General features: G+C 37.0%; 1 protein-coding gene across 1 annotated transcript; it reads right to left on the minus strand.

The window, feature by feature from the left end:
* Positions 1-20315: 20315 nt before the first annotated feature.
* LOC132615551 (two-component response regulator ARR6-like) lies at positions 20316-23962 on the minus strand. The gene is made up of 5 exons (XM_060330154.1): positions 23533-23962; positions 23229-23305; positions 22618-22695; positions 22450-22517; positions 20316-20853 (listed from the first exon to the last, which is right to left on the minus strand). Exons 1-5 carry the CDS (start codon positions 23699-23701, stop codon positions 20505-20507), a joined length of 741 nt encoding a protein of 246 aa, XP_060186137.1. The 5' UTR covers positions 23702-23962; the 3' UTR covers positions 20316-20504.
* Between the last annotated feature and the right edge of the window lie 3715 nt (positions 23963-27677).

A 27677-nucleotide genomic window follows, 5' to 3' on the forward strand; every position in this document is an offset into this window, starting at 1 on the left:
CAGATGCGGTTATCACAGGTACTATCTCGGTCTGTCGCTGGCAGGCTTCTGTACTATTTGATCCAGGCTCCACATTTTCGTATGTGTCTACTTATTTTTCTAGGATTCTTTATACGACTTGTGACTTGCTTAATACTCCTATTTTTGTGTCTACTCCAGTTGGAGATTTTGTGGTTGTAAATAAAGTTTTTCGATCTTGTACTGTTACGATTATGGGTTATGGTACCTAGGTAGACTTAATGATGTTAGACATGGTAGATTTTGATGTTATTCTGGGTATGAGTTGGCTATCTCCCTACCATGCAATCCTAGACTGTCACGCTAAAACTGTCACCTTAGCTATGCCCGGTATACTTAGACTTGAGTGGAAAGGAAACCTTAATCCCTCTCTAGAGAAAATTATCTCTTATGTTCATGCTAAGAAACTCGTTGAGAGGGCTGTTTGGATTATTTGGTGCATATTCGTGATACTGATGCAGAGATTCCACCACTTGAGTCAGTTCTTGTAGTTTGTGAGTTCGTAGAGGTGTTTCCTACGGACTTACCCGGTATGCCACCAGATCGTGATATTGATTTATGCATTGACTTAGAGCTGGGGACTAGCCCTATTTTCATCCCTCCATATCGTATGGCTCCAACAGAGTTGAGAGAGTTGAAAGAACAGCTTCAGAACCTTTTCAGTAAGGGTTTTATTCGCCCGAGTGTCTCTCTGTGGGGCGCTCCTGTACTTCTTGTGAAAAAAAAGATAGGACTATGCGGATATGCTTTGATTATCGCCAGTTAAATAAAGTCACCATCCAGAATAAGTATCTCATCCCTCGCATTAACGATTTGTTTGACCAGCTTCAGGGAGCATGTATGCTCTCTAAAATAGATTTGAGATCGGGCTACCATCAGGCAAAGACTCAGGCTGAGGATATCCCTAAGACATCTTTTCATACTAGATACGGACATTATGAGTTTCTTGTCATGTCTTTCGGGCTCACTAATGCCCCTGCTACTTTTATGGATTTGATGAACAGAATTTTTAAGCCATTCTTAGATTTTTTTTAGTATTGTATTTATTGATGATATATTGATTTATTCGAAGAGCAAGGACAATCATGAAAAACATCTAAGGGTTGTCCTTGGATTGTTGAGGGATGGGGAGTTGTATGCTAAATTCTCTAAGTGTGAATTCTGGCTGGATTCGGTGTTGTTCTTGGGGCATGTGGTTTCGAAAGAGGGGATTATGGTTGATCCCAAAAAGATTGAGGCCTTCAGAGATTGGGCTAGACCCATATCGGTGACAGGAATTCGTAGTTTCGTGGGTTTAGCTAGTTACGACCACGGGTTTGTGAAGGGGTTTGCTTCCATTGCATCACACTTGACCCGTTTGACGTAGAAAGAGGTACCTTTTCAGTGGTCCGATGATTGTGAAGAGAGCTTTCAAAAGCTCAAGACTTTGTTGACTGCAGCACTGATTCTTGCTTTGCCCGTGGAGGGTAAGGATTTTGTGGCTTATTGTGATGCTTCCCGTTTAGGTTTGGGTGCTATGTTGATGCAGGATAAGAGAGTTATTGCCTATGCTTCTAGGAAATTGAAGATTCATGAAAGCAATTATCCTACTCATGACTTAGAGCTGGTAGCAGTGGTGTTTGCATTGAAGATTTGGAGGCACTATCTATATGGTGTCCATTGTGAAATATTCACTAATCATCATAGCCTGCAGCACAGGTTTACTCATCGGGATTTAAATTCTAGGCAGCGGAGATGGATGGAGTTGTTGAAGGATTATAATATTACTAACTTATACCATCCTGGCAAGGCGAATGTAGTGGTGGATGCCTTGAGCAGGAAGTCAGCTAGTATGGGCAGCTTGGCTCGTTTGGTCACTTCAGAGCGTTTGTTGGCCATGGAAGTTCAGGCTCTAGCTAACACTTTGGTGCGACTTGATTTGTGCGGTTCTGGTAGAGTGTTGGCTTTCATGGAGGCGAGGTCATCCCTTCTAGATCAAATTAAGGCAAAATAATGTGATGATCCGAGTTTATGTGAAATTTGGGACAAGGTAATGAATGGTAAGGCCAAGGAGGTCGTGATCGATGACGAGGGCGTGTTGAGAATTAAGGGGCGCGTGTGCGTTTATCGAGTGGATAACTTGATTCAGATGATTTAGAGGAGGCCCACAGCTCTAGATACTCTATTCATCCTGGCACTACGAAGAAGTACCGTGATCTGAGACAGCATTACTAGTGGGCTAGGATGAAGCTTGATATAGCTGATGTTTCCAAGTGTTTAAATTGTCAGCAGGTTAAGTACGAGAACTAAAGGCTCTGTCGTACTCTTCATAGGATGCCCATTCCTGAATGAAAGTGGGAGAGGATAGCCATGAATTTTGTGGCGGTCTTCCAAAGACCTGGGTAAGTTTGATTCGATCTGGGTCATTGTTGATCGGTTGACTAAGTCTGCACATTTTATTCTGGTCCAGCTTACTTGTAATGCCGAGAAGTTAGCCAAGATCTACATTCGTGATATTGTTAGACTGCATGGGGTTCCTATTTCCATCGTATCCGATAGGGGCAGGACGTTTACATCTCGGTTTTGGAAACATTTGGAATTGGGTACTAGGTTGGACCTTAGTATAGCTTTCTACCCCCAGACAGACGGTCAGTCCGAGTGGACGATTCAGGTTCTTGAGGACATGCTTTGTGCATGTGTGATTGATTTCGGTGGTCATTGGGACCAGTTTTTACTATTGGTGGAGTTCTCTTATAATAATAGTTATCATTCGAGCATTGATATGGCTCCGTTCGAGGCACTTTATGGAAGGAAGTGTAGATCACCTATTGGGTGGTTTGATACGTTCGAAGTAAGACCTTGGGGTACTGATATGTTGAGAAAGTCCTTAGATAAGGTCAAGGTAATTGAAGAAAAGCTCTTAGCTGCTTAGAGCAGGCAGAAGGAGTATGAAGATCGAAAGGTCTGGGATCTTGAGTTTATGGTAAGGAACAAGTGTTGTTGAAAGTCTCGCCCATGAAGGGTGTGATAAGATTTGGAAAGAAAGGTAAGATCAGTCCTAGATATATTGGCCCATTTGAGATTCTCGATCGTATTGGGGAGGTAGCGTATGAGTTAGCTTTACCACTAGGTTTGTCCCGCGTTCATCCAATATTTCATGTCTCTATACTGGAAAGGTATCATGCTAATGGGTCCTATATCATTCGTTGGGCTTCGGTTCTGTTAGATGAGAATCTATCCTATGAGGAAGAGCCTGTTGCTATATTAGATAGAGAGGTGCATAAGTTGAGGTCAAAATAAATCGCGACAGTTAAGGTCCAGTAGAAGAATCGCCTTGTTGAGGAAGCCACTTAGGAGACCAAGACAGATATGCATAATAAGTATCCCCATCTTTTCGCTGAGTCAGGCACCTTTTCCCTTGTTTCTTTCCCTTTTGTCCATTCGGGGACGAACGGTTGTTCAATTGGTATCTGATGTAATGACCCGCTTGGTCGTTATACATGCGTTAACCATTCTACCCTTGTTAGTACATTCCCGAGGTTAGGAACGAGCGGACCTAAGTAAATTGGGGTGTGTTTTTGTGATGTTTTTTGTGACTTATAAGTATGTGATGTGTTTTTAAATTGGTTTGTTGTTGGCTGTGTTAATAAGGCCTTAGAATGATTTCGAGAGACTAAGTATAAAAAGTGAAAAATTTTCGTGCTCACTGCCCAAAATCTATCACTGCAGCGAGGAAGGGTCCCGCTACCGCGAAGGGTTGGTTTTCCAAATTCCAGCTGCAACGAAGGTGTTGCTCGCCGCAGCGAGCCTGCTGCAGCGAAGCGGGGACCGCTGCAGTGGACCTCAGTAAGTCAGAAACTCGATTTAAATACTTTATTTCGACCCCACTCCTCACATAATCCCAAAAATAGTCCCCAAGAGCATAGAGGCAACTTTCTAAGGCTAGGGCACTATTCTCCATCAAAGGTAAGCCTTAATCACTAACTTTCTTTGTGTAATGTTCTTATTCGATTCTTGTTTCAATCAAAGGACCTTTAATGGGAATTGAAGGGTAGAACACAAATACCAAGGAAACCCTAGAATATTAATGGGTATGGTTTATTGCTGTTTATTATTGTTTAACTATCTAAGAGTAGAGATTATCGCTTCATAGCATGAGAACTTGATATTCAATGATGGAAATTGGTTGTGAGACCTCGGGTTCAAATAAAAATGGCAACTTTGGCTAAAATCATATTGGTAGGGTTACAATGATTAGAGAACCCATTAATTGATTCAATATGACTCTTGAGACTAGCATTAGGATGATTACGATCCTAAGGATAATTAACCCATTTGATTAAGGGTAGAATTGGTGGGGTTTTCATCCCTAATTTGTTATTATTAAGTTGATGATCCTTTACTTACTTAGAATTGTAATTCTAGACTTTGAACGCTCCGAAGCTTTGAGGAAAGGAAAAGCTATTGCGAAGTGATTGCATTGTTCCAGTTCGACTTCGAGGTAGGTTACGGTTTACTTGAGTTAGACTTTGATTAATTGATTGTATATGTCGTAGAATCTATGGGAGAAAGCATGTCTAGGACTTCGGACATGGAGTTTGGGTGATTGTTGTTAGTTGTATGATTTGATTGTGTGAAGTGATTCTCCATTGTTGAGGCTGATAAACTTGAATTGTATTCTTGATATTATTAAAAGGAAGGTGTTCATATATACCCTTCAGAGATGAGTTGATGTTAGTGACATATTTTATTATGTTGAGCAGATTATTTTTTACTCTTATTGTGACTTGTGTTATTTGATTATACTTAGTTGATGTTGATTTGATACGTGTTCTTGAGTCATTCCTTATGATTTGATTATGAGATGTTGGTGCTGATAATTGAGATGGAACATATACATCTGTTACGGCACATTTGACAAGGGGTGACGATGTAGCCTAGTGTGAGCTCGTGGTCTGAGGTTCGTTCCAGAATGAGTGGTACATGGACACCATAAGTCCCCTGTATGTCATGGCTATTTGGGAAAAACATTACCATTTAGCATGTGTGTACAAATATGTGATAGAGTTGGAACTTTATCGTTTATTTTACTTCTTTGGGCTTGAGCATTGGTGTTTCATTGTTGATAATTAGTGACTTATTCTGAAAGTGGATTATCTGAGGATCTTATTTGTGATACATGTTTGTTGTGCCTGTCTGCCTATTTCATTTATTTTATGTATGTATGCATGATACTAATCTTAGTCGGCCTTATGCATGATACTAATCTTAGTCGGCCTATGATACCTACCGGTACGTGTTGTTTCTACTGATCTACACTTGCTGCACTTTTTTAGTGAGTGCAGATTTTGAGCTAGAGACCTCTTCCATACCTCGCATCTAGTTGAGGTTATTCATTATCAGGATCAGTGGGTGAGCTCCTATCCGTGTCATGCCGCCTGAAGATCTTTCTTTATTTCAGATGTCTATTTTCATCCCAGACATTATATTTATTTTTAGATAGTATCTCTCCTTTTAGACATTGTTGGTTAGAGTCCTTGTACGGTGACTTTCAGATTTTGGGGATGTAATAGCTAGATTTCGGCACTTGCTATTTAGTTTATTTTATTATCAGACATTTTATTCCATTATTCGTGAGTAATGTCTATTAATTAGTTTAAGTAATTGGAATTGGTTTGATAATGGGTTAAGGGATTGGTTCGCCCACTATAGGATTAGTGTGGGTGCCACTCATTGTTTGAGACGTGACAAATAGAAGAACCAGACCCTTTTGCATGCCCCTTAATGACTCTGTTCAGAATGTGAAGTCTGGGTCATTAACATGTTGTTGGTTTTAATATTAAAAATCTCATAATATGTTTCTTTTAAATGGGTTGAAAGCATTTTAAACTCAATTCAGCATCTTTAAATCTATGTTGGTACTTTGTTGAATCTTGTAATGACTGTTTGAAGTTTTTTATTGGTAAAACATGTTAGTTGTGTGCTGTGTAATCACTTCCCTGATAAGTTTGAACCTTTCTAGGCTCATTTGAGAATGTTCTGTAAATTAGATGAGTGTATACCCTTGCATAATGCTTGTTTAGACCGGTATGAATGATGGGGTTGCCACATCTTACTAGTTTGCTAAAAATAAAAATGCCAAAGGCATGTTTACATGCCATGTCTATTGTCTGTTGTTAGTTATACTTATGCTCCAAAATGCTCATGGTTGTTAGCTAGGATACTGCATATTTGTGTCCCTCCATGTATGACTGTTAAATGGGGCTGAACATGAATAGTGAAGCATGTATGAAGGATGAGGTATTAACACGTGAATCTAGGTATTGAAGGGTCTAAATCGAGAGAGGATTTCACTTAGTACGAGGACAATTATGAGTGTGACTTACCTAGGACCAAAGAAGAAGAGAATAAAACTTGGAGTTTCTAGCTAACTCAGTTTAATTCCTCTATTCTAGGTTGCTGGGGTTCCCTCTTAAGAATCCATGTCCTATGGGACCCTTTTGGTGTTTAAAAATAAGTGAAGTCTATGTATATAATGTATAATGTTGGTGTTTGCCTTGTATATTGTCCTCCTCTTGATTCTGCTTGACTTTGCCTCAGACATTGAAAATTTTAACATGTTTTTTCTTGTTTTTTGCTCTTTGTATAATTGATTTATTTATGGAATATAGAGGGATATACCTAGATATACAAAGGATATCCAATTCTATATACATCTAGGGGTATAAAAGTTGATATATTTAGTGTATATGGGGTATATCACTCGTGTAAATTTACTAGTCTAAACTGCTGTTAGGTCTACTTAATATTTGGGCCTATGTCTTCCCTTTTAGTTGTTGGGCCTCTGCTATATGCTAAGTGTGACTTATGTTGGGCCTAGTTCGTCTAGTTCTGATAAATAGCCTATCTGGGCCTTGGGTTTCCCTGCACTATTATTTGATTAGGGCCTGAATTTCTACCCAAAGTGTTGTACTTTACTTTATGATGTGTTTGCTTAGTTTGTGTACTTAGTTTTTCTTTCTAAATTGTGAGATTATATGTGCTTTTAAAGCTTAGATAGATACCAATTCTTATCCTTTTCATGTTACATGTGATATCCGAGCCACTTGGGCCGCTCCTTGTATAAACGTATTGGGCCTCACATTCTTTAATTGAGTCCGAAAGCCATGGAAGGGGAAGCTAATATATATTGAAGGTCCAACCAGTGGGTGAAAATAGTTATTGGTGGGCTTTGGTAGGCCCACCCATCAAAATTCTCATTCCTTTACCTATATATATGTATTTGTATATATGTTGTATATGTTGTTGACACCTAATTTTTGACCTGTCATAATTTGTTTTAATTTTATCAAAGTACTTGAATTTTAAATGGGATAACACAGGTTTTCATTTTTTTTTTTTTTTGAAAGGCATCAAATCAAAATGGTTTTATAAACTATGCAAATAATGTTTTACCAACATTGTTTGGTAAAATATTTTTCTATAATACACCATTTAGAAATTATTTATTTTTTACAGCAATTAATGATGCATTTTACTAATTCCAATCAGAAAATAGTTAATTATTTAATTGTCCAAATTATCAGAAATTAATCAGCAAATATTTATCCCATTCTAATTCAAGGAAAATTGATTGATTAAAATAAAGTAATCATTTCTACCCCCAAATTTTAATTTCTACACAATCATTTATGTGGACAACTTTCAAATTATGATTAATATTTGGAGTTTGCTTATTATGTGTTTAATTATGGCTACGATTGAAATAGTCAATTAATTGTCAAATAGGGTCATGATTGAAATAACAAATTCATTGTTTAATTCAATTAAGGCCATACTTGTGAATTCATAATTTTATGAAAATCAATTGTGCTTTGTTTTTATTAATTGGTTGTTTGGCTTTGATTAATTTATTTAATAATCAATCTTATTCTTTAATTCACATTTTTTTTATACATGTATGCATTAATACTGCTTTTTCTCTCTCCTCTGCTCTTTCTCTCTCCTCTGCTCTCTCCCAGATCTGCCCACCCGCCACTCCGTCCGGCGACCATACGTCACCACTGTTCAGGTGACGCCGACGACCAGGTAACGCCGGCCACTTTTCCGGCTAGATTTACTTTTCTTCTCTCTTTCCTTTTCTTCTTCTCCTCTTCTTCTTCTTCTTCTCTTCTCCTTTTTTTCCCCTTTTTTAATCTGCTTCTGGCGCTGCCAGTACGCCGCTGCGCCATCGCCGGCGACTTTTTCCGGCCAGCCCTCTCTTTCTCTCTCCTTTTTCCCTTTTTCTTTTATTTTTCTTTTCTTCTTTTTTCCCCCCTATTCTCTTCTCCCTTTCAGGTATTTGTGAACATTTTTCCGGCAATGAACAGTAACTCAACCGTGAACAGTGTTTTCCGACGACAACCAGGTTCAGTTCAACTGGAGTTGGTACCTCCGGTTGTCATATCCATTATTTGTTCATACACTTGTAGTTATATTTTGCTGACTTTAGACCTTTGAATAATTTATTAGTTCATACTTATTTTCGTGGCTTTGGTTAGTGATGGTAGACTAGGGTCATGTTCTCGTTCGGGGACGGGGGCGAGGGTTAGGAGGGGTAAGTGGGTTAAAGGAACCTCTAGGTTGAGAGTAGGGTCTTAGAACATTAGGACGTTAACGGGGAAGTCCATAGAGCTAGTTAAAATTCTTAAGAAGAGGAAGATTAATATAGCTTGTGTCCAAGAGACTAAATGGGTAGGTCCTAAAGCTAAAGAGGTAGACGAGTATAAGTTGTGGTTCTCTGGTAGGTCGAAGTATAGAAATGGGGTGGGCATTTTAGTAGATAGTGATTTAAGGGACCAGGTGGTAGAGGTTAGGAGAGCCACTGATAGGATGATGTCGATTAAAATGGTCGTCGAAGGGCTCACTTTGAACATTATTAGTGCATATGTGCCGCAAGCGGGCTTAGGCGAGGAGGCGAAGAGGCGCTTTTGGGAGGATTTGGACGAATTAATGGGAGGCATACCGCCTACTGAGAAGTTATTCGTGGGAGGTGATTTCAATGGGCACATCGGGCCTATTTCGGGAGGTTATGATGATGTGCATAGAGGCTTTGGCTTCGGGGACAAGAATGGAAGAGGAGTCTCACTTTTGGATTTTGCAAGAGCTTTCGAGTTGGTGATAGCCAATTCGAGTTTCCCAAAGAAGGAAGAGCACTTGGTAACCTTCCGTAGTTCAGTGGCTAAGACCCAAATAGACTTTTTACTCCTTAGGAAGGACGATAAAGGTCTGTGCAAAGACTGTAAGGTCATTCCGAGCGACTATCTTACAACCTGACATAAGCTCTTGGTGATGGATTTAGGGATCAAGATGACGAGGAAGAAGAGGGTCGTGGATGATCGACCTAGGATCAGATGAGGGAGTTTGACCACGACTAGTGCCGTGGAGATGGGAAAGAAATTGAAGGTTATGGGGGCCTGGGATAGTACTGGAGATGCGACAAGTATGTGGGATAGGACGGCTAGTTGCATTAGGGCGGTAGCAAGGGAAGTGTTGGGGGTCTCGACAGGTAGTCGTGGCCAGCATCGAGGGGACTGGTGGTGGAATGGAGAAGTTCAAGGGAAGATGGAAGCAAAGAAGGTGGCATATGCGAAGTTGATAGAAATCAAGGATGAGGTGGAGCAGTGGACGAATAGGGAAATTTATAAGATGGCGAGGAAGGAGGCGAAGTTGGCGGTTTCGACGGCAAAAACGGCAGCTTTTGAACGTCTTTATGCTGAACTAAAAGAGAAAAGAGGTGATCAGAAATTGTTCAGGCTAGCCAAGACGAGGGAGAGAAAGGCACGTGATATGGTTCAAGTGAAGTGCATCAAGGACGAGCATGGCAAAGTATTGGTAGAGGAGACTCTCATTAGACGGAGATGGCAGTCATACTTCTCCAAACTCTTAAATGAAGAAGGGGACAGAGACATTGTGTTGGGAGATTTAGAACATACAGGAAGGCGTCACGATTTTGGGTATTGCAGGAGTATTAAGGTTGAGGAGGTTAAGGGTGTTGTTCGTAGGATGCGCAGGGTAAGAGCGACCGGACCTGACGAGATTCCTGGGGAATTTTGGAAGAGTGCGGGCCCGGCAGGTTTGGAGTGGCTGACTAGGTTGTTTAATGTCATCTTTAAGACGACAATGATGCCTGAAGAATGGAGGTCGAGTGTAATGGTCCCTCTATACAAGAACAAGGGAGATATCCAGAGTTGCAACAACTATAGAGGTATCAAGCTGCTAAGCCATACTATGAAAGTGTGGGAAAGGGTGGTGGAGATGAGGGTGAGGAAAGGTGTGTCTATTTCAGAGAATCAGCTCGGATTCATGTCGGGACACTCAACTACAGAGGCCATCCATCTTGTGAGGAGACTGGTGGAGCAGTATAGGGAGAGGAAGAGGGACTTACACATGGTATTCATCGACCTAGAAAAGGCTTACGACAAAGTTCCAAGAGAGATCCTATTGAGATGCTTGGAGGCTAAAGGTGTACCTGTGGCGTACATTATGGTAATCAAGGACATGTATGAGGGAGCCAAGACCAGGGTAAGGACAGTAGGAGGAGACTCAGAGCACTTTCCAGTTGTGATGGGGTTGCATCAAGGATCAGCTCTTAGTCCGTTTTTATTTTCCTTGGTGATGGATGGATTGACGCGGCAAATTCAAGGTGAGGTGCCATGGTGTATGCTTTTCGCGGATGACATAGTGCTTATCGACGAGACTCGTAGCGGAGTTAACGCTAAGCTGGAGGATTGGAGACAAACTCTGGAGTCTAAAGGGTTTAAGCTGAGTAGGACCAAGACAGAGTACTTAGAGTGTAAGTTTAGTGAAGCACCTCAGGAGGCTGGCTTGGAAGTGAGGCTTGGTACCCAAGCCATCCAGAAGAAAAGTAGTTTCAAGTATCTTGGGTCTATTATGCAAGGCAGCGGGGATATTGACGATGATGTCACACATCGTATTGGGGCAGGGTGGATGAAATGGAGGCTTGCTTCCGGAGTGCTATGTGACAAGAAGGTGCCACCACAACTTAAGGGCAAGTTCTACAAAGTGGTGGTTAGACCGACTATGTTGTATAGGGCGGAGTGTTGGCCAGTTAAGATTTCTCACGTTCAAAAGATGAAAGTTGCTGAGATGAGAATGTTGAGATGGATGTGTGGCCACACCAGGAGTGACAGGATTAGGAATGAGGATATTCGGGACAAGGTGGGAGTGGCCTCGGTAGAAGACAAGATGCGAGAAGTGAGATTGAGATGGTTTGGGCATGTGAAGAGGAGAGACACAGATGCCCCAGTGCGGAGGTGTGAGAGGTTGGCCATGGATGGTTTCAAACGAGGTAGGGGTAGGCCAAAGAAGTATTGGGGAGAGGTAATTAGACACGACATGGCGCAGTTACTGCTTACCGAGGATATGACCTTAGATAAGAGGGTTTGGAGGACCCACATTAGGGTAGAAGGCTAGTAGATAGTCTCATTATCCTGTCTTATTAGTAGTCGCATTATCGTAGTATAATTTCTTGTGCTCTGATTTATGCTATTATCTGTTATTTCCTGTGCTTTGATTATTCTATGTTATCTGTGTCGCTTGCGTTACTTCATTTCCATATCGCTTTGAATCTCTTAGCCTTATCTGGCCTCTTTTTATGTTTTTTATTGAGCCGAGGGTCTTTCGGAAACAGCCGTCCTACCTTGGTAGGAGTAAGGTCTGCGTACATTCTACCCTTCTCAGACCCCACGTTGTGGGATTTCACTGGGTTGTTGGTGTTGTTGTATCCATTAATACTGCTTATTAATTCACCCGCCTATTATGTGTGTATATATATATATATGGTATAATATATATGTGCATATATATGATATACCCGTATATATGAGATATATACATAGATATGTCATATATATACACACATGGGCATATTAGGTCGGGCCGCCCCTTTTTCTTTCAATTGGACCGAGTCCAGCCCAACTGGGCCAGACCCGGCCCAAGTCACTAAACGATTAAGGGGGCAAGGCCTCTTCTTCACTTGTTCAGTTGGGCAAACAAAGCCGAGGGCTTTGAGGGTTTTCCTTGAGAGGAACCACTCTCTCTCTCATCTCATCATGTTCGCCATTTTTGGCAAAGCTGCAGGCTGGGTAAGGTTCTTACAGACCTGGTTTGGTCGATTTACGTAAGGCATTAATTGCCTCCTCCGATTTTCACCTTTCTCTATCCAAACGAGGTGTTATCTCGTCCTTGTTAGCATGCTTTTCTCTGCTTTGTGAACGTTGAACGTTTATATTCTGCAAAACTTTAATTGATTCTGTTCGTTTGTGAATTTTGAATCTCGATTTGCTATTGGTTCGTTTGGAACCTAAAGGATTGACCTTTTTTTAGGCAGATCTGACCCTTTGTTCGTTTTGTGTTTAATCCTAACCCTCCAAAGTTGGGTGTGAGGAGGAAACACCACAAGGGAAGTTATCCCACCTCAAACAAGAGTGGGTTTTGAAATTCTGGGTTTCTCTATTTAAAGGGGGCCTATTTTGCTTGTTGAAAAGAGGGAAGAAAAATATTTTTCTTAAAATATACTCGTTTAGACTCGAAATACTTGAGGATTTCTTTCAAAATCTGATTGAAGTCTTTTTAAGAAGTTTCTAAGTCCAGTAAAATTTTAAAAGAAGGAAAGAGGCAACTCTTTTCTTTTGCTTGTGTTTTTGTTGAGTTCTCTGGCTTGAGTTTGGGGTTTGGAGGCATAAATCCCCAAGTTTGAATCTCGACTAAAGGGCTGCACTCGCAAAAGGTAACCTCTTTTTCTATTTATTTGCTTATGAGTATGAAGTTGTTAGGTAAAGTTAGTTTCTCTTGTTTTTTCTTCTTGTTTTAGTCATGTGCTTAATGTTTATTAGATTACTAGTTAGTTGTCTTTTAATGTTGTTTATATCTGTTTGAGTTAATTCTCGTCTTCTTGTTTTAGTCATATGCCTACTGTTTTATGTAGTGATTAGCTAGAATAGCTTAGTTTCTGTTTAGTTTTTGGTTGGTTGATTTAGAAGCTATGAGTTGTCTAAACTAAAAAGGGATCTGGTTAAGCAATTGGTTTTAGTAATGAATTCTGTTGTTTGCTTAGGATTAAACAAAAAGGGGAAAACAGTTTAGGTGATCTAAATGGGATGATTTGAAGTCCATTTGCTAATAAAAGGTTCACATAGGGTAAAAGGGATTAGTGGTTTGTTGATGTAATGGTTTGTGTGATAAAGTTCATGTGAGGGATTTGGTAACAAATGTTGTTATCCTAGAAAGATGCTTAGTCTGGTTAATAAGTCTTATAAGAATTCATGTTTAAATCCTTTAACCTGGCAGACTTATGTGAACATGCTAGCGGATTGATTAAACTGTGATGGGGTATGACCTTATGTAGTGATTTATTTATTTGAATGATAGGTAGTTTTTTTAAAGTACTCTGCCTGTTTTGCTGTCTCATCTCTAAAAGAAAGGCCTATGTTATATGAGATATGCCCTGATCTTGATTAATTCACTTAGACTGCTCTTGAATCATGTTTAGCTTAAAAAGAAAAGAGAAGGATTAAAATGTGTATGAATGAACATAGAGCGTAGAGTTATTCTTGGGCTAGATGAATTCCTTGCAATATGCTTGACCCTACTTTGTTAAGTATAAAAGGCTTATTTTGATCTTGTTTGAACCAACCTGCTACTGTGATTCAAAACTGATGTTATTTGCTTTTAGGCCAACTGGTTTAGCTGTTTCTTGCCAAGTTTAGATTTGTTTTCTTTCTTTGGTAACATGGTACAAGGTATAAGTGGTTGTGATGAAGTTGCTTGAGGCAAGTCTTTTTTTTTTCTTGTGTTTTTTTTTTAAAGATCTGTTTATGGAAAGGCTTAGTCTAGATTGTATCATACATTACCTGTTTTCAAAACTGGAAGTATGCTTGCTTTTGGACTTTGTAATATGATGAGTGTAATACCTAGACTATGGCAGTCTTGTGGGTGGCACATTTTTCATACTACTCTTTAAAATTGGAACCTTTTAAAATAGACTAGAGAAGGGGCATTTCTGCCACCTCGTCCTTTTGAATGATCCAGTGCTTTAATGTTAATTGCTTTTAAAAAGATATGGTGTTTGAAGGTCTTATGTTGGTCTCCTTACTTGAACTCCTGGAATCTGGTTTTGCCAGTTATGGCCTAAGGTTTGAACTATGTGAGTCTTTGTGCAATGTGCTATGTCAATAAAGTTCTGTCTTGTTTGAGGTTTGATTGAAGCAAATAGATGGCATGTATGACCTTATTTGATCATGTTCTTTGTAATAATTTCCCCTAAGTGTTGAATCATCACTGATTGATAACACCTTGATGACTGTTTTTCCTGTATAAGGAGAAAAGAGGAAAATGAATTGTGTGTTGATATAATCTTGACTGCCTTAGGAATGCAAACTAAAAGAGGAATAGACCTTTTAAAGAACAAGATAGAATAAGTGTTTCTAAGTCACATAAGTTCAAGTGCTCTGTCTCTGAAATTCTGTGATCTATTGCTAAACATTACCTGCACTGGTGAACATAAGTCCAGGCTTGGTTTTTCTTTTTAGTTGATTGCCTTCACATGATAATTTTCTACTTGCTATTTTTTGATTCATTCTGCTAACTGAAGTCCATGTCTTCATCTCTTTCCCTTTCCTTTTTCCTTACCTCTTTTAGGATTCAGTTGAGTTGTTTGTTTGTGAACTTGGTGTTAGGTCTTTATCATTCGGTTAACTATCATCTTTGAATTAGTTCTGGCCTGGTATAACTATGTATGCACATATGCTTTCTCTTGTATATCACTAAGTTTAGCACAAGCTTAGGGAAGTAAGTTAGCACTTGGGGATTAAGCTTAAGCTTTCCGTAATGCCTACCATGTCTGGGATTCATGAAATCCCTTGGATCTTGTGTGGCATTAGGATTACGGAAGTGAAAGCTTTCCCTTTGGTGTTGTTTGAGCATCCCTATAGTTGTGTATATCAGTGGTATATCACATGGAAGGAAATGTGTACTTAAGCTATGAATAAATCTTGAGGTCTGTTTTATGTCACTTATGTATTTGGGCCTTGTTTCTCTTTTTCATTCTTCTGTTGTTGCGTGGCCTTGTGTTGGTGGGCTTATAAGTCTTGAATCATGAATTTGGCTTTTACCTTAATTCATAAATATTAGTATGAGTTCTGCCTGCCTAAATGTTATTCCAAAAGTGGTAATTGTTTAATTTCAACACATCAACATGTCATATATCTCTGTACTTAGAATATTTTTGGGTACTCTCTAATTTACGTTCCTATTCTTCTTTGCTTGCATGAAAATCCTCTTGTTTATGGGGGTTTCTACTGCGCAAATTTCATTGGGCCAAAGGCCCAACATTCCTCTTGATCGAGTCCGTGGAAATAAAAATGTGAAAGGGAAGCTAATATGACTTGAAGGCCCAGCCAGTAGGTAAAAATGGCACTGATGGGCATGGTAGGCCCATCAGTTGGAAATCTGATTCTCTTTCTTCCTCCTTTATGTATATATGTTGTATATGTACTGATATACGTGATTATTGGAACCCATTATGCATGTTAGAACTTAGGAAAATGCTTAGTAATTTAGGTAAGTCGCCAAAACAAACCAATTTTCCAAACACAGCAAATAACTCTTCTTTTTTTTTCTTTTCTTAAACTAAAAAAAAAAAAGTTTCAAGAGTTGGTTTTCTTTTCTTTAACGTTGTCTCGATTTTTTTTAAGCAGTAGTAGTAAATGAGATTTATTGGAAAAATAATGGTTTTAAGTCTAAAAGAATTGGTCACTGCCTTCAAAATTTGATTAAAAATGCCCTTTCATTTTTAAGTTTGAAACTGTTAATGTTTGGTGTGATAAAAGATGCTGAAAAACGTTTTAACAAGTTTGCCAAATTTTTCGGGGACCACAATTATGATATGAAAAGAATGACTTTTTTTTTTGGGAAAAATCAAAACATCATCTTTAGCAATTAATCACACATTGAAGCTCGTACGTCAACCGTATTCTACGGATCTTTAATACTATAGTGCGTAAAATCTTCTCTAGGGGATCATCAGAACCCTTACCTCTAACTCTGGTCCAAAAGATTTTTTTACTTGTCTTTGAAAAATCTTTAAATCCGGTTTTCTTAGCTTTTCCATAATAAATTAGGTGGCGACTCTAAAAATATACTAAATCCATTTAGAGCACCAACAACCTCGTTATAACTTTTATGCCATAACCTGCGTAAAAGCGAATCGTAACAAATGTAAACAACACTTGTAAATATCGGAACCCCTATGTATGCTTAGAACTTAGGAAACGACACTTAGTATCTTAGGAAGTCACCTAAGAGTTTTCAAAATTCGTCTAATCTGGATTTTTGCATGAAACTGATACTTAAGCCAATTTTAGAAAAAATTTAAAACTGGTTCAGCACTTTGACTATGTTTAAATAACTCAAAAATGGGCTAAGTGTAGATTTTGGGCCTTCTGCCCTTTACGGAATTTGTGAATAAGAGCCTGTTTGGATGAGCTTAAAATAAGTAGCTTATAAGCCAAAAAAAAAAAAAAAAATGGGGTAGGTTAACTTATTTTTTCCCCAGTTTTTTTTTTTTTTTTTTGGCTTATAAGCTGTTTTTAACTTATAAGTTGCTTTAGATAAACTAAGCTAAACGGACCCAATTATTTTTTTTGGCTTATTTTTATGCACAAAATGGCTTTAAGCTAGCTAGCAAAACACTCAAAATGCTAAAAACAACTTATAAGTCAATCCAAACGGGCTCTAAATAACTTAAAACGATTTGGGCCTCAAGCCCACTGCAAAGAGCATTTTATGGAAAACATACAACTTTTTTTGGGCCTCAGTACTGGACAGATTTGAAAACGAATACAAAATAATTTCTGGACTATGTTTTAGTAAAGATGTATTCTTTTAAAACTTGAACCATTTTTGGGAGTAAGAGATCAAAGACTTAGAAATATTTCCAGAAAATCAAAAGGACTTTGTGGTTAGAACTTGGACCAATTTCGGAAAAGAAAAAAAAAGGAACAAAAACTTTTGGGCCAAAAGCCCAAACCTTAAGGACAAAAATCAGAGGGAAATTCATGTGGACCAGCTTGAGGTTGAGATGGACTTTGGACTAGAATGAGATTGACTTAAATGAGCTTCAAAATGGATGAAATTGGACTTAAACAAACCTTCATTTTTTCTATATATGTGTATATGTATAAAAAAGGAGATATACTCTATATTTTCCTATATATGTATTATAAAACCCATAAGAACTAAACCCATTTTATTAGGACTAAAATAGTAGTGACTTTACTCGGGAGAAATTCCAGGTGTATCCTAGCCCGACAATAAAGTGAGTTGAAGACTTATGCGGATTTTTTCAAACCCAAAAACTCTTTTTTCTAAGGGGATTTTTTGTCAAAATTTCTTTTGGAGTTTATGATAAATGAATGGCGTTTTTGCAGAAAATTAAACGTCTTTAAGCAAATAATTACATTAATCACACATTGAAGCTCGTAGGTTAACCGTATTCTACAGATCCTTAATACTAGGGTGCTTAAAACCTTCCCTAGGGGATCACCAGAACCCTTACCTCGAACTTTGGTTTAAAAAAGGATTTTCTCTTGTTTGACAAAATCCTTTAACTCGGTTTTCCTAGTTTACCAATAAATTAGGTGGCGACTCTAAAAAATACGAAAATCTAATTTAGAGCACCAACAACTTCGTAGTAGCTTGTATGCACCCACGTAAAAGTGAACCGTGACGACGACGACGACAACAACAACAACAACAACAACAACAACAATAATAATAATAATAACCGGAACAACTAATTGGATCTAGCGGTGTTAATGGTACGGTTCGAGCGATTAGTTTATCAAATTTATACCATTGCAATTTTTTGGTTATTTCATTTTATAGAACCAAAATTAGACTTTTCGAAACCGTCCCATCATCTCGGTTTCTCTTTGGTATCGGTACGGTTCGGTTAATTTTCGGATTTTTTTTTTAAAAGATCATATTATAGTCACTAGTAAAAGTTAAAGAAACTGTATCATGCATACTTCTATAGGACTTTGACAAAGACTCTTTATACATTTTTACTGTTTAAAAGGTGATGAATCAAGAAAACATGAAAGACGACAAGAATAAAGATTGATCCCATTATATTATGGTAGTGTAAAATAATGTTAAGCAAAGACAAAAAGTATAATTTAGACCACGAGGGGGCAAAAATCAATCAAGATTGGACACAAGAACTGAGTCTACTAAGATTAAGTATCAATAATAGAAATTTAAAATCATACAAGAGGAAAGATATCTAAAACCTTGTAGCTTTCTATCCAACAACAACAACAACAATATACCCAGTGTGATCTCACATGTGGGGTCTAGAGAGGGTAAAATGTACGCAGACCTTACCTCTACCTTTGTGGGCTAGAGAGGTTATTTTCCGATAAACCCTCGGCTGAAGTAAAACAGGATAGCTTTCTATCCAAGATCATTGAAATATCTTGTTGCTTACAAGCTAGTTACTACTCGAGATGCTAGAACCAATTTAATTTCAATATGAGTATAATATGTTTCAGAGTTGGAACTTTAGGTGTTAATTATGTTGCCGACTTGTAGTCGTATTCATCGTCCCGAACCCAAGGTAATTTTTTTAATATTTTATTATATTTAAATTTAATATATAGAATATATTTTACACATATAAACTTATTCGGTACGATTCGTTATTTTGTCGGTTTATTTTTATAAAATAATAATCAACCTAATTATTCAGTACGGTTATAAATTTATATAAAAACCGTCGATTTTATTAAAAGAAACCTAAAATCAGTTCGGTACATACGGTTCGGTTGGTTAGGTCGATTTTTTGAAAACCATTCACACCCCTAATTGGATCCCAAACCAACTATTCATATACTTTTAATTAGGGATGTTCATGGTTCTGTTTGAGTCGGTTATCCTGTAAAAGATGACCAAATCAATTTAGTCGGTTTTTCAAATATTAGAATCGAATCAAATCAATTAAGTTGATTTTTCATTACTTCGTTTTTGTCGGGTTTTTCAATTTTTTGTCGATTTTTATTTAAATATATGACAATATACGTCCAAGCACAAATTAAATTGACTATTTTCTAGCATAAGACTACCAAATCAATTACTCCTATGAAAAAAGAAAGAAATATAAACCCAACCAAGTTATACATGTACTTTCTCAAAAAATTTGTATGTATCATCTAAGAATTTAGCCATTTTCAAATAACATAAAAAAAAAAAAAAAAATCTTACAATGAAATTGTTTTTGTGCAATAAAATGAAGATCTAGTTGTGATATAAAAAGACATGTTGATGAATAATTAAAGGACTCAAAAATAAGTTATTTTGAACAAGAAATAGATTCTTAGAATTATCAAAAGCAAATCAAACTAGAAAGTTAATACAAAAATTGGGTTACTATAAAGGCAAAAACATAGATTATGAATCAAGAGTGCAAAAGATTAATATAGTAAAATTTCAAACTTTTTCTATAAAAGTGTATATATATATATTGTCGGTTTGATTCGGTTATTTTTTGCTTAAAATCAAAATCAATTCAAAGTTTGTCGATTTATAAAATAAAAAATTAAAATCAAATCAAACCAAAAAAATGTCTGCTTTTTTCTTCGATTTGATTTGATTTTTCAATTTTCCGTGAATACCCCTACTTTTAATAAAGTTCTTAATCTCAATAAAATATAAAATCTAGATAAAACTTATTAAGTTTACGTGAATCAGTAACTAATACCATAGATCTGCCCTGATTCCAATGGACAATGCACTGGCTTAGTGTTTGGACTTTGGACAGCGAGGCATATTTTGGCATACATCAATAATAATCAAATAACTACTAAAAGTCAAGAATAGATTAGTCCAAGATCCCACTACGCACACAACCGATCTCAAATCCTTAGAATAAGGGAATAAATCAAACATGTCTACCTCAAATGACCAACCAAATATTCCTTTTAGCAAGACAAGATTTGGCATTTCATAAAAGATCGTATCCGAATCAAATCAAATCTGAATCCCAATATTTAATTCCAACCATCCTGGATCTGTTAATGAATAAATATAACTGTTGCCACACACGAAAAACTTAGTTAGGTAACTCAATTTCACAATTACAGTCAAACCTCTTTATAACAATGTCATTTGTTTTGATATTTTTTTACTGCTATAGTGAATTGTTTTCATAGAAAACATATCATATACCATAACTTGAAAGATCAGTTCCACAACAAACATGACTGTAATAGTGATATGTTATTATAGAAGATGACTGTTATAGAAAGGTTTAACTGTAATATAAATATTTATAAACCTTGTGTGGTTAAAACAAACAGTAAGTGGCCAAAAATTGACAGGCCCCTACAGAGTCCGCCCGAGGGCTGAGGGGGAAAGGGGGAGAAAAAAAAACGTAAGTCAATACGGTGTTACAAATTTTGGTTGCTCATTTTGACTCGTCTTGTTGGTGAATCTGGTGAGGATGGCATGGAAGAATTGGAGGATGAATCAGCAGAGAGCAACGATGAAAATGCTATCGGGGAGGAGGGGGAGGAACAGAATTCGGATGAAGGAGTTGATGCCGTGTCAATTGAAGTCAAAGGCAAGATAGTAGGCGTTGATGGATCATTAGACGATGTTTCTGGCAACTTTCTTTTGTTCATTCCTTTGGCTTCTGTTCTAGACCGATCTTCGCTGAACATGTAATCCTTCAATCGTTTTACATCTGACAATTTCACTGGTTTCAATAGAAAATCTTCGGCACCTTCTTCCAAACAACTGTTAGAGCATGTTTAAAATTTGATCAGATCAAGAAAATGTCCTATAATATTAGTGAAATCTCACTTCAAAGCTCTATATTCTGCAATTACAATGCACTAAGAAGTAAATCCTCTTTTAAGATAAAAAGCACAACATTTTCTCATATGAGTTCAAGTCCTATGCATTGATGGTGTAAATTAAAATGTTCTATGCAATAAGCGTTATGTGTTGAATTGAAAAGATAAATTTTTAATCTAACCTTCACAATGATGGGTTCTTCTTTAAATTGTTATCAATAAGACAAAGAGATGCTCTGGATATGATTTTGTAAAAGCATGAATCCCATTACTCTTGTTTTGGTATATATGTCATAATAACTAAGGAAGAAGTGGTTGTTCATTAATTGCTTTTAGTCAAAAAGTATACCAAAGATCATGGCTTCCGAACTCTACAAGTCAAAACTATTTTATTAAAATTGCTTTAATCAAACCAAAGAGATCTCCACAGCACATGAATAACGATACGTAGAGGTATGGTTTTTAAAAGTCGGATGAGGACTCAAGTTCTTTCTTTAACATTTTTCTTTACTTTATTACTAAGAACAAATCTCCGATCATGATTTACTTCCTTTTTCCCTGGAGAAACTTGGACTGATTATTTCATTAAGTCATCATTTCAATTGGAAAAAAAGGGTTCAAAAGCATCACATATCATATTCGTACCCAGGGGCGGATCTATGTATAAGCGTGGGGGTGGCACGCCACCCGGACGTCTCGGGTGAAATTGTGTATATATGTGTATGTACGTAAAGGAAAGAGTATAGATTATAATCCTGCCACCCAGAGGAATGAGTGAGCACATAGTGCCAGTGGTGAAATGTCAAGTTTTGCTACCTCAGGTCGCTGGTTCGAATCCTTTGGATACACTTTTTAAAATTATTTTACTTTGCTGCACATATAAAAGCTTATGACTCAACTCTCAAGCTAGGATAAACACCAAAACCAACGGGCCAAGACTTTTTCTTGTCTAAATATTAGATGAAAAACGTATATGTTCTATGTACTCTCTGAAAATACTAGCATCATTTATGTAAAATGCTACACATCTACTATTCAAAGCGGTATGGCACCCGGAACTTTCAAATTCTGGATCCGCCTCTGTTCGTACCATAATCGAATAACTGTCATGGTTTAGGAGATTGTCCACTTTGGATTAATAAAAGAGTCTTTAAGAAAAAAGGAAAAATAAATAACACTTTTTCTTTGTATTAAAATTATAACTCTCATCGGAAAATATTGCTCAAGGGGGTTCACATTCAGAAGGTAAATCGGGTATTGTTTCACCAACAAGTAAAGATTAAGGGATGTAAAATGAAAATTACTCAAACATTAGTGGTAATTTGAATTCTGGAGGTTCCTAGTCAAATCCTACTACTAGTATTTATAACTTCTAGTATCATTTAGCAGCTACATATAAGTTCTATTATCAAAGTTACTTTAGTTCTTTCATATGCATACACAATACCAAAGATTTGCACAGATTCACTCAACTTAATAAGTACATACGGAGGCATGAAAGAATATACAAAATATATAAACAAGAAAATGAAAGTACCTGTCAATTCGTGCCAAAACATTTTCGGATGACATAATCACAACTGGTATTTCCTTAAACGATGAGCCCTGTTCATATAAACAAATTTGGAAAATTATAAGCAACAATGTCACAAAATTAGAAAAAAAAATCTTCAATGACAATTAAAACGTAAAGATGATAAACTACCTTAATCTTTTTGAGCAACTCGTAGCCAGTCATTCCAGGCATACAATAATCTGTAATTATCATATCCACCTTCAAAGCCTAACATCAACCATAGAAAGAACAAATCAATAACAACAAACACAGAATCAAATCTTCAGTCTTTTTTCTATATCAACGAGAAGTCCCCAAAGATAATGACCCAGCTGCTCTAGTGCTTTCCCCGCTCCGATCAAGACAACTTTTATTTGTTCAGAATAACAAAAAGGTGAAGTAGGATTAGGAAGGACACATCTGACCTACTTGTTCCTCGTAATATTTAAAAAAGCATTATGAGTGAGTTATTTAAGCTTCATTAAATTGAGCACAATTTTGCAAAAAAATAGCCCACTTGTTCCTCGAGAAGAGAAGGGAAACAAAACTTACAACCACTGCGATGGACAAATCGTTTCTTACTTTTTGTCGTTTACTTACGATACTTAGTTGACATTCATAAAAAATATTTAAAATATTATGAGTTTAATCCATCTTGTTTAGCAGAAAAACAGACTCATTTGGTTCATCATAGGGCGACTCATCAGAAATAAGTATCTTCCAAATAAATGTTATAATATGTTTTGATTATAATTGCTTACATCAAATTGGACAGAGCTTTCCTGTTCATCCAATCCAAGAAATTGCAAAGCTCTACTCCCACTATCAACTGTAGTCACTGCACAAGTGAAACACACACACACTTTTAGTCACAATCTCAATTCTGATAAATAGCAAGAGAACTGAATTGACTATACTATCAATTGGAATAAACAAAAACCTTTTCAAAATATAATTAACTACAATGCATTTTAAGAAACTACGAGAATAAACATCAAATAAAATACATAAAAAGTTTATTAAATAAATTTAAGGTCTCTTATTAAAATTTGGCTATCGCTCAACCTTTGCAAGATGTGATTTTGAGGAGCCGTTCAATGACTTTCCGGTCAACGAAACTATCATCCACAGCAAGAACATGAACTTCATCAGAAACCAAAGACGGGCACAACTTATCAAACTCTTCCAGCTTCTCTGCCCTCCACCGCCGCGAAAACACTCCGTTCCTAGCCATTTCTCCTCTATTTTCCGCTTACCAATAATCGAAACGAAGAAACAAAAGAAGCCAGAAATTTATTTACTTGGAAGAAAAAGTGGGAAAACAGAGTTGTTTGTTCATTTTATATACTAAAAGATAAAGAGATATCTCATATATTCATATGTACGAATTAAGATACACATCACTGTCTTTTACTTCTTCTCTCTATATGTATGAACAGACAGATTATGAAAGAACAGAGTGTTTGTTCAAAATCAAATCTAGTGAAATCTACTTTTTTTTTAATATTAAGATTCTGAAAATCCACTTTGCCGGTCAAAATGATCTTTCCGTATCCACACGAGTTATTGACATCATGGCTCACATTTTCTCGCGAGTTTTTGGGTTCAATTTGAAAATCGCGCCGTCAATTCAAAATGAGAGTGTAATACCCTCCGGTTTTTCGTTTCTTTTTAATACTTCGTCCTCTTCAATTTATATAAAAGTGTTTGATTTGATATAAAATTTAAAAACATAAGAAATACTCAATAAACGTGTGATTCAGAATAAATCATACTATCTTTGTCCCAAAAAAGTTATCCTTATTTCCATTTTAATTTTTTCTAAAAAAGATTATCTCCTTTTTATATTTAAAAATAATTTAATTTTATGAGATAATTTACAATCACACAAAAAAACTTATTTTAGATTACACATTTCAAAGTCTTCTTTTATTTTTTAATCTTTATGATAAGTAAAAAAAAAACAATCTTTTTAAAACGGAAGGAGTAAATATTTGTGTGGCTTGAAAACATAATCCATGCTTACGGCCGACGAGGTGTAATAAAGGAACTGCAACGGGAAATCGTTTTGTAGTAAAAGAAGTTTTGTGGTATGCTTTACTGAATGTGGGATTTTTTCCTTGGTGGGATCTCATGTTCATGTGGGCCAATAAGTTCGTGCCACATATCTACTTAAAAGGCACACATATTTCAAATAAAATTATGAGGGGTGAAGTATTTCACGTCATAGTTGTTTTAGGATTTCATTAGCTATTATTGCACTTTGAGCCTTTCACGCACTTAAGTAGCATAAAAAACGAAAAGTTGAACCAAATTAATACAAAAAAAAGCACATTAATAGATTTCACGCACGAATGAAAGGACCAAACTGCAAAAATGCACTTTAAGTCTTTCACGCACGAAATTCGTGCGTGAAGCAGCAGAGTTTTTTTTTTTTTGGTGTTACCTTTCAAATCACATTTTTTTCCATACTTTGGCAAAGATTAGTCATGTTTCAAAACCCCAAAATATCAACATTTTATATAAAACTTAATATCTTTTTTTTTGCGTACAATATTGTCGGCTCATTACATCAAGTCTACCTAAACGTTTGGATCGCCGTTTTAGGGGTTCTAAAGTGCCCCGAAGTAAGTTTTGAAACTTGTCATATTTATAGGGTTTTGATTTAAGTGTTTTATTATATTTGAATGTACATATATAAATATTTGATTTAATAATAATTCATCCAATATGAGAGGTTTATACTAATTAAAAAATAATTCATTCCATCTAATTACAATATTAATTCAAAGTAATACAATAATAAATTACAATAATAATACAATCTTCAAGTTCTAGAGGCTCTACTACATTGAGACGTGCGTGTACTACCATGGCCTTGTTGCCCACACGAACGCTTGTCATGGCCATATTGCTTACAGGTAGAGCACTTGCGAGAATAAGTTCTTTCACTAACATCCATTTGATTGGGTCTACGACTCCGTGAGTTAATGCCCAATTTCCTGATGTAATCCTTGTTAGCAACCATCGAAAACGGCTCGTTTGGCCAATAAGCTTCATTACCAAGTGGGTGGAATTGGCCGGAATATGCTCTAAGGTAACTGTGGACCTTGTATTCCCCCGCCACATATCTTGTTACCATTTTTCTCATTCTCTCGAAGCACTTGACAGCATGAGAACACGGCATGTGATACGTTTGCCACTTACCACAAGTGCATGTTCTTGTTGCCTCATAAACGGTATGCACGTTTCCACCCTTACCGTTGTGATAACCCATCCTAACTTCATACACATGTTGAATTGGGTCATACTCGGTCATTTGGTGATGCTCACATTTTTTTCTATAATGCTCCATCTTTTTCTATAATGCTCCATCTTTTTGAAAGGCTTTGGCATCCATGTCCCGCCGGCGGCTAATATCGCTCTAGCCTGCCTTGTCCTAACAACAAATCGCTCCACAACCTGCTTGAAAGTCATTCTCACCATTGCGGTGACAGGTAGTCCTCGAGCAGATTTCAGCAAGCCATTGAAAGATTCTGAGCTGTTTGTTGTGAGCATGCCCCATCTTTTGCCTCCATCAGCATGAAGCGTCCATTTTTCAACTTCGAGCTTCATCAACCAAACATATGCGGGTTCACTCACTGCCCTGATCAGATCCATTTTTGCAACCCATTTTCGTTGTTGATGCTCCATCGCAGCCTCCCACATCAATTTGTTTAGAGTGTCATTGTGAAACGTTGATTGCAAATTTGCCTTCAAGTGCCTTAAACAATAGCGATGGTAAACAAAGGGAGGCTGCCACCCCGGTAAATTAGCCATATTGTGCAATATGCCTTTATGACGATCAGACAACACGCATATGGCGGTACGATCCTTAATAACATGAGTTTTCAAATGGGTCAAAAAGATCCCCTATGTGTCGTTGCTCTCGTTAGCGGCAATTGCAAAAGCAAGAGGAATATTGACCCATTGGCATCCATTCCTATTGCAATTAGGAGCTTGATGTCGTAGGCACCATATACATGCGTACCATCTATGGATATCACTGGTCGGCAGTGAGAAAAACCATCAATGCATGGTTTGAATGTCCAAAATACGAAGTTGAAGATTTTACCCTCTATAAGCCGCCACTCTACAACAGTACCATTATTAAAATGTTGTAGAGTTGCCATATACCTTGGCAGCGATTGAAAAGAAGTATGCCAATTTCCAAAGACCATCTCAAAAGCACGTCTACGCCCGAGAAATCCCTTTCTGTTGCTTATAGCTTTACTATATACGGTTTGAACGTTTCAAATACAATCTTTGATGGGGATCCTGCACAAGTTTAAACAAACAACATTTAGTAATGATCTTTTAATCGATATAAGACATGTAATGTTCTAGGTAGGATAAGTTACCTTGGCGTTTCAGCAACGTCTTTAAGTAATACTTGAGCAATCATGTTTGTATCTAAATTGTAATGATGTGCTCGATTTTCTTCCATATCACAAGTGTGTCTTTCGCGGAATTTTGTGATAGCCCACATACCATCAGGCTTAACAATTCCCCGAAGCAACCACTCACAGCCTTGATACCGTCGTTTACAAAATCTTCATTATCAAGTGAATTCATCCTCCTACACGAAAAGTAACATATATATATATATACAGATAATTTAATATCAAGGTGATGAACTTACTGTCGTTCATAAGCACTGTCATGGTGTGGAGAATGATCAACTCCACCGAACTAAGAGGATTGACCAACATCCATATTTGGTACCACTGGCGAGTTTTGAGAATAGTTTCTATAAAAATTTGAAAACTGGTTATTGACCAATTCATACAACAAACACGTGCTATAATATGAAAAATCTATATTTACCAATTTTCATTATAAGCTTGATTAAATTGTTGGCTTAGATTTTCCAGCGGCACTTGACCACTCAAAATGTCTCTATAAGAACTAAAGTCCCCATAAGTGTTACCATGAATAGGCTGGACTTGAGGGACTTTTTCTCGAGGTATCTTTTCAACATACATCTCAAGAACATTAATGAATACTAAATCACGATATTCGTTCGGTGATCCTAAATAATCACTCAAAGATTCATCATCGTTGATATTGTGCATGCCATAACGCACTACACCGTTTGATATTGTTTGTGGATATCTACCAGTTATTGAGATTCCAAACTCAGTGGGTGTAGTTTTCATTCTTTTGTGCAT

Source organism: Lycium barbarum, chromosome 10 (assembly GCF_019175385.1).
Source record: "Lycium barbarum isolate Lr01 chromosome 10, ASM1917538v2, whole genome shotgun sequence".
NCBI classification, from domain to species: domain Eukaryota; kingdom Viridiplantae; phylum Streptophyta; class Magnoliopsida; order Solanales; family Solanaceae; genus Lycium; species Lycium barbarum.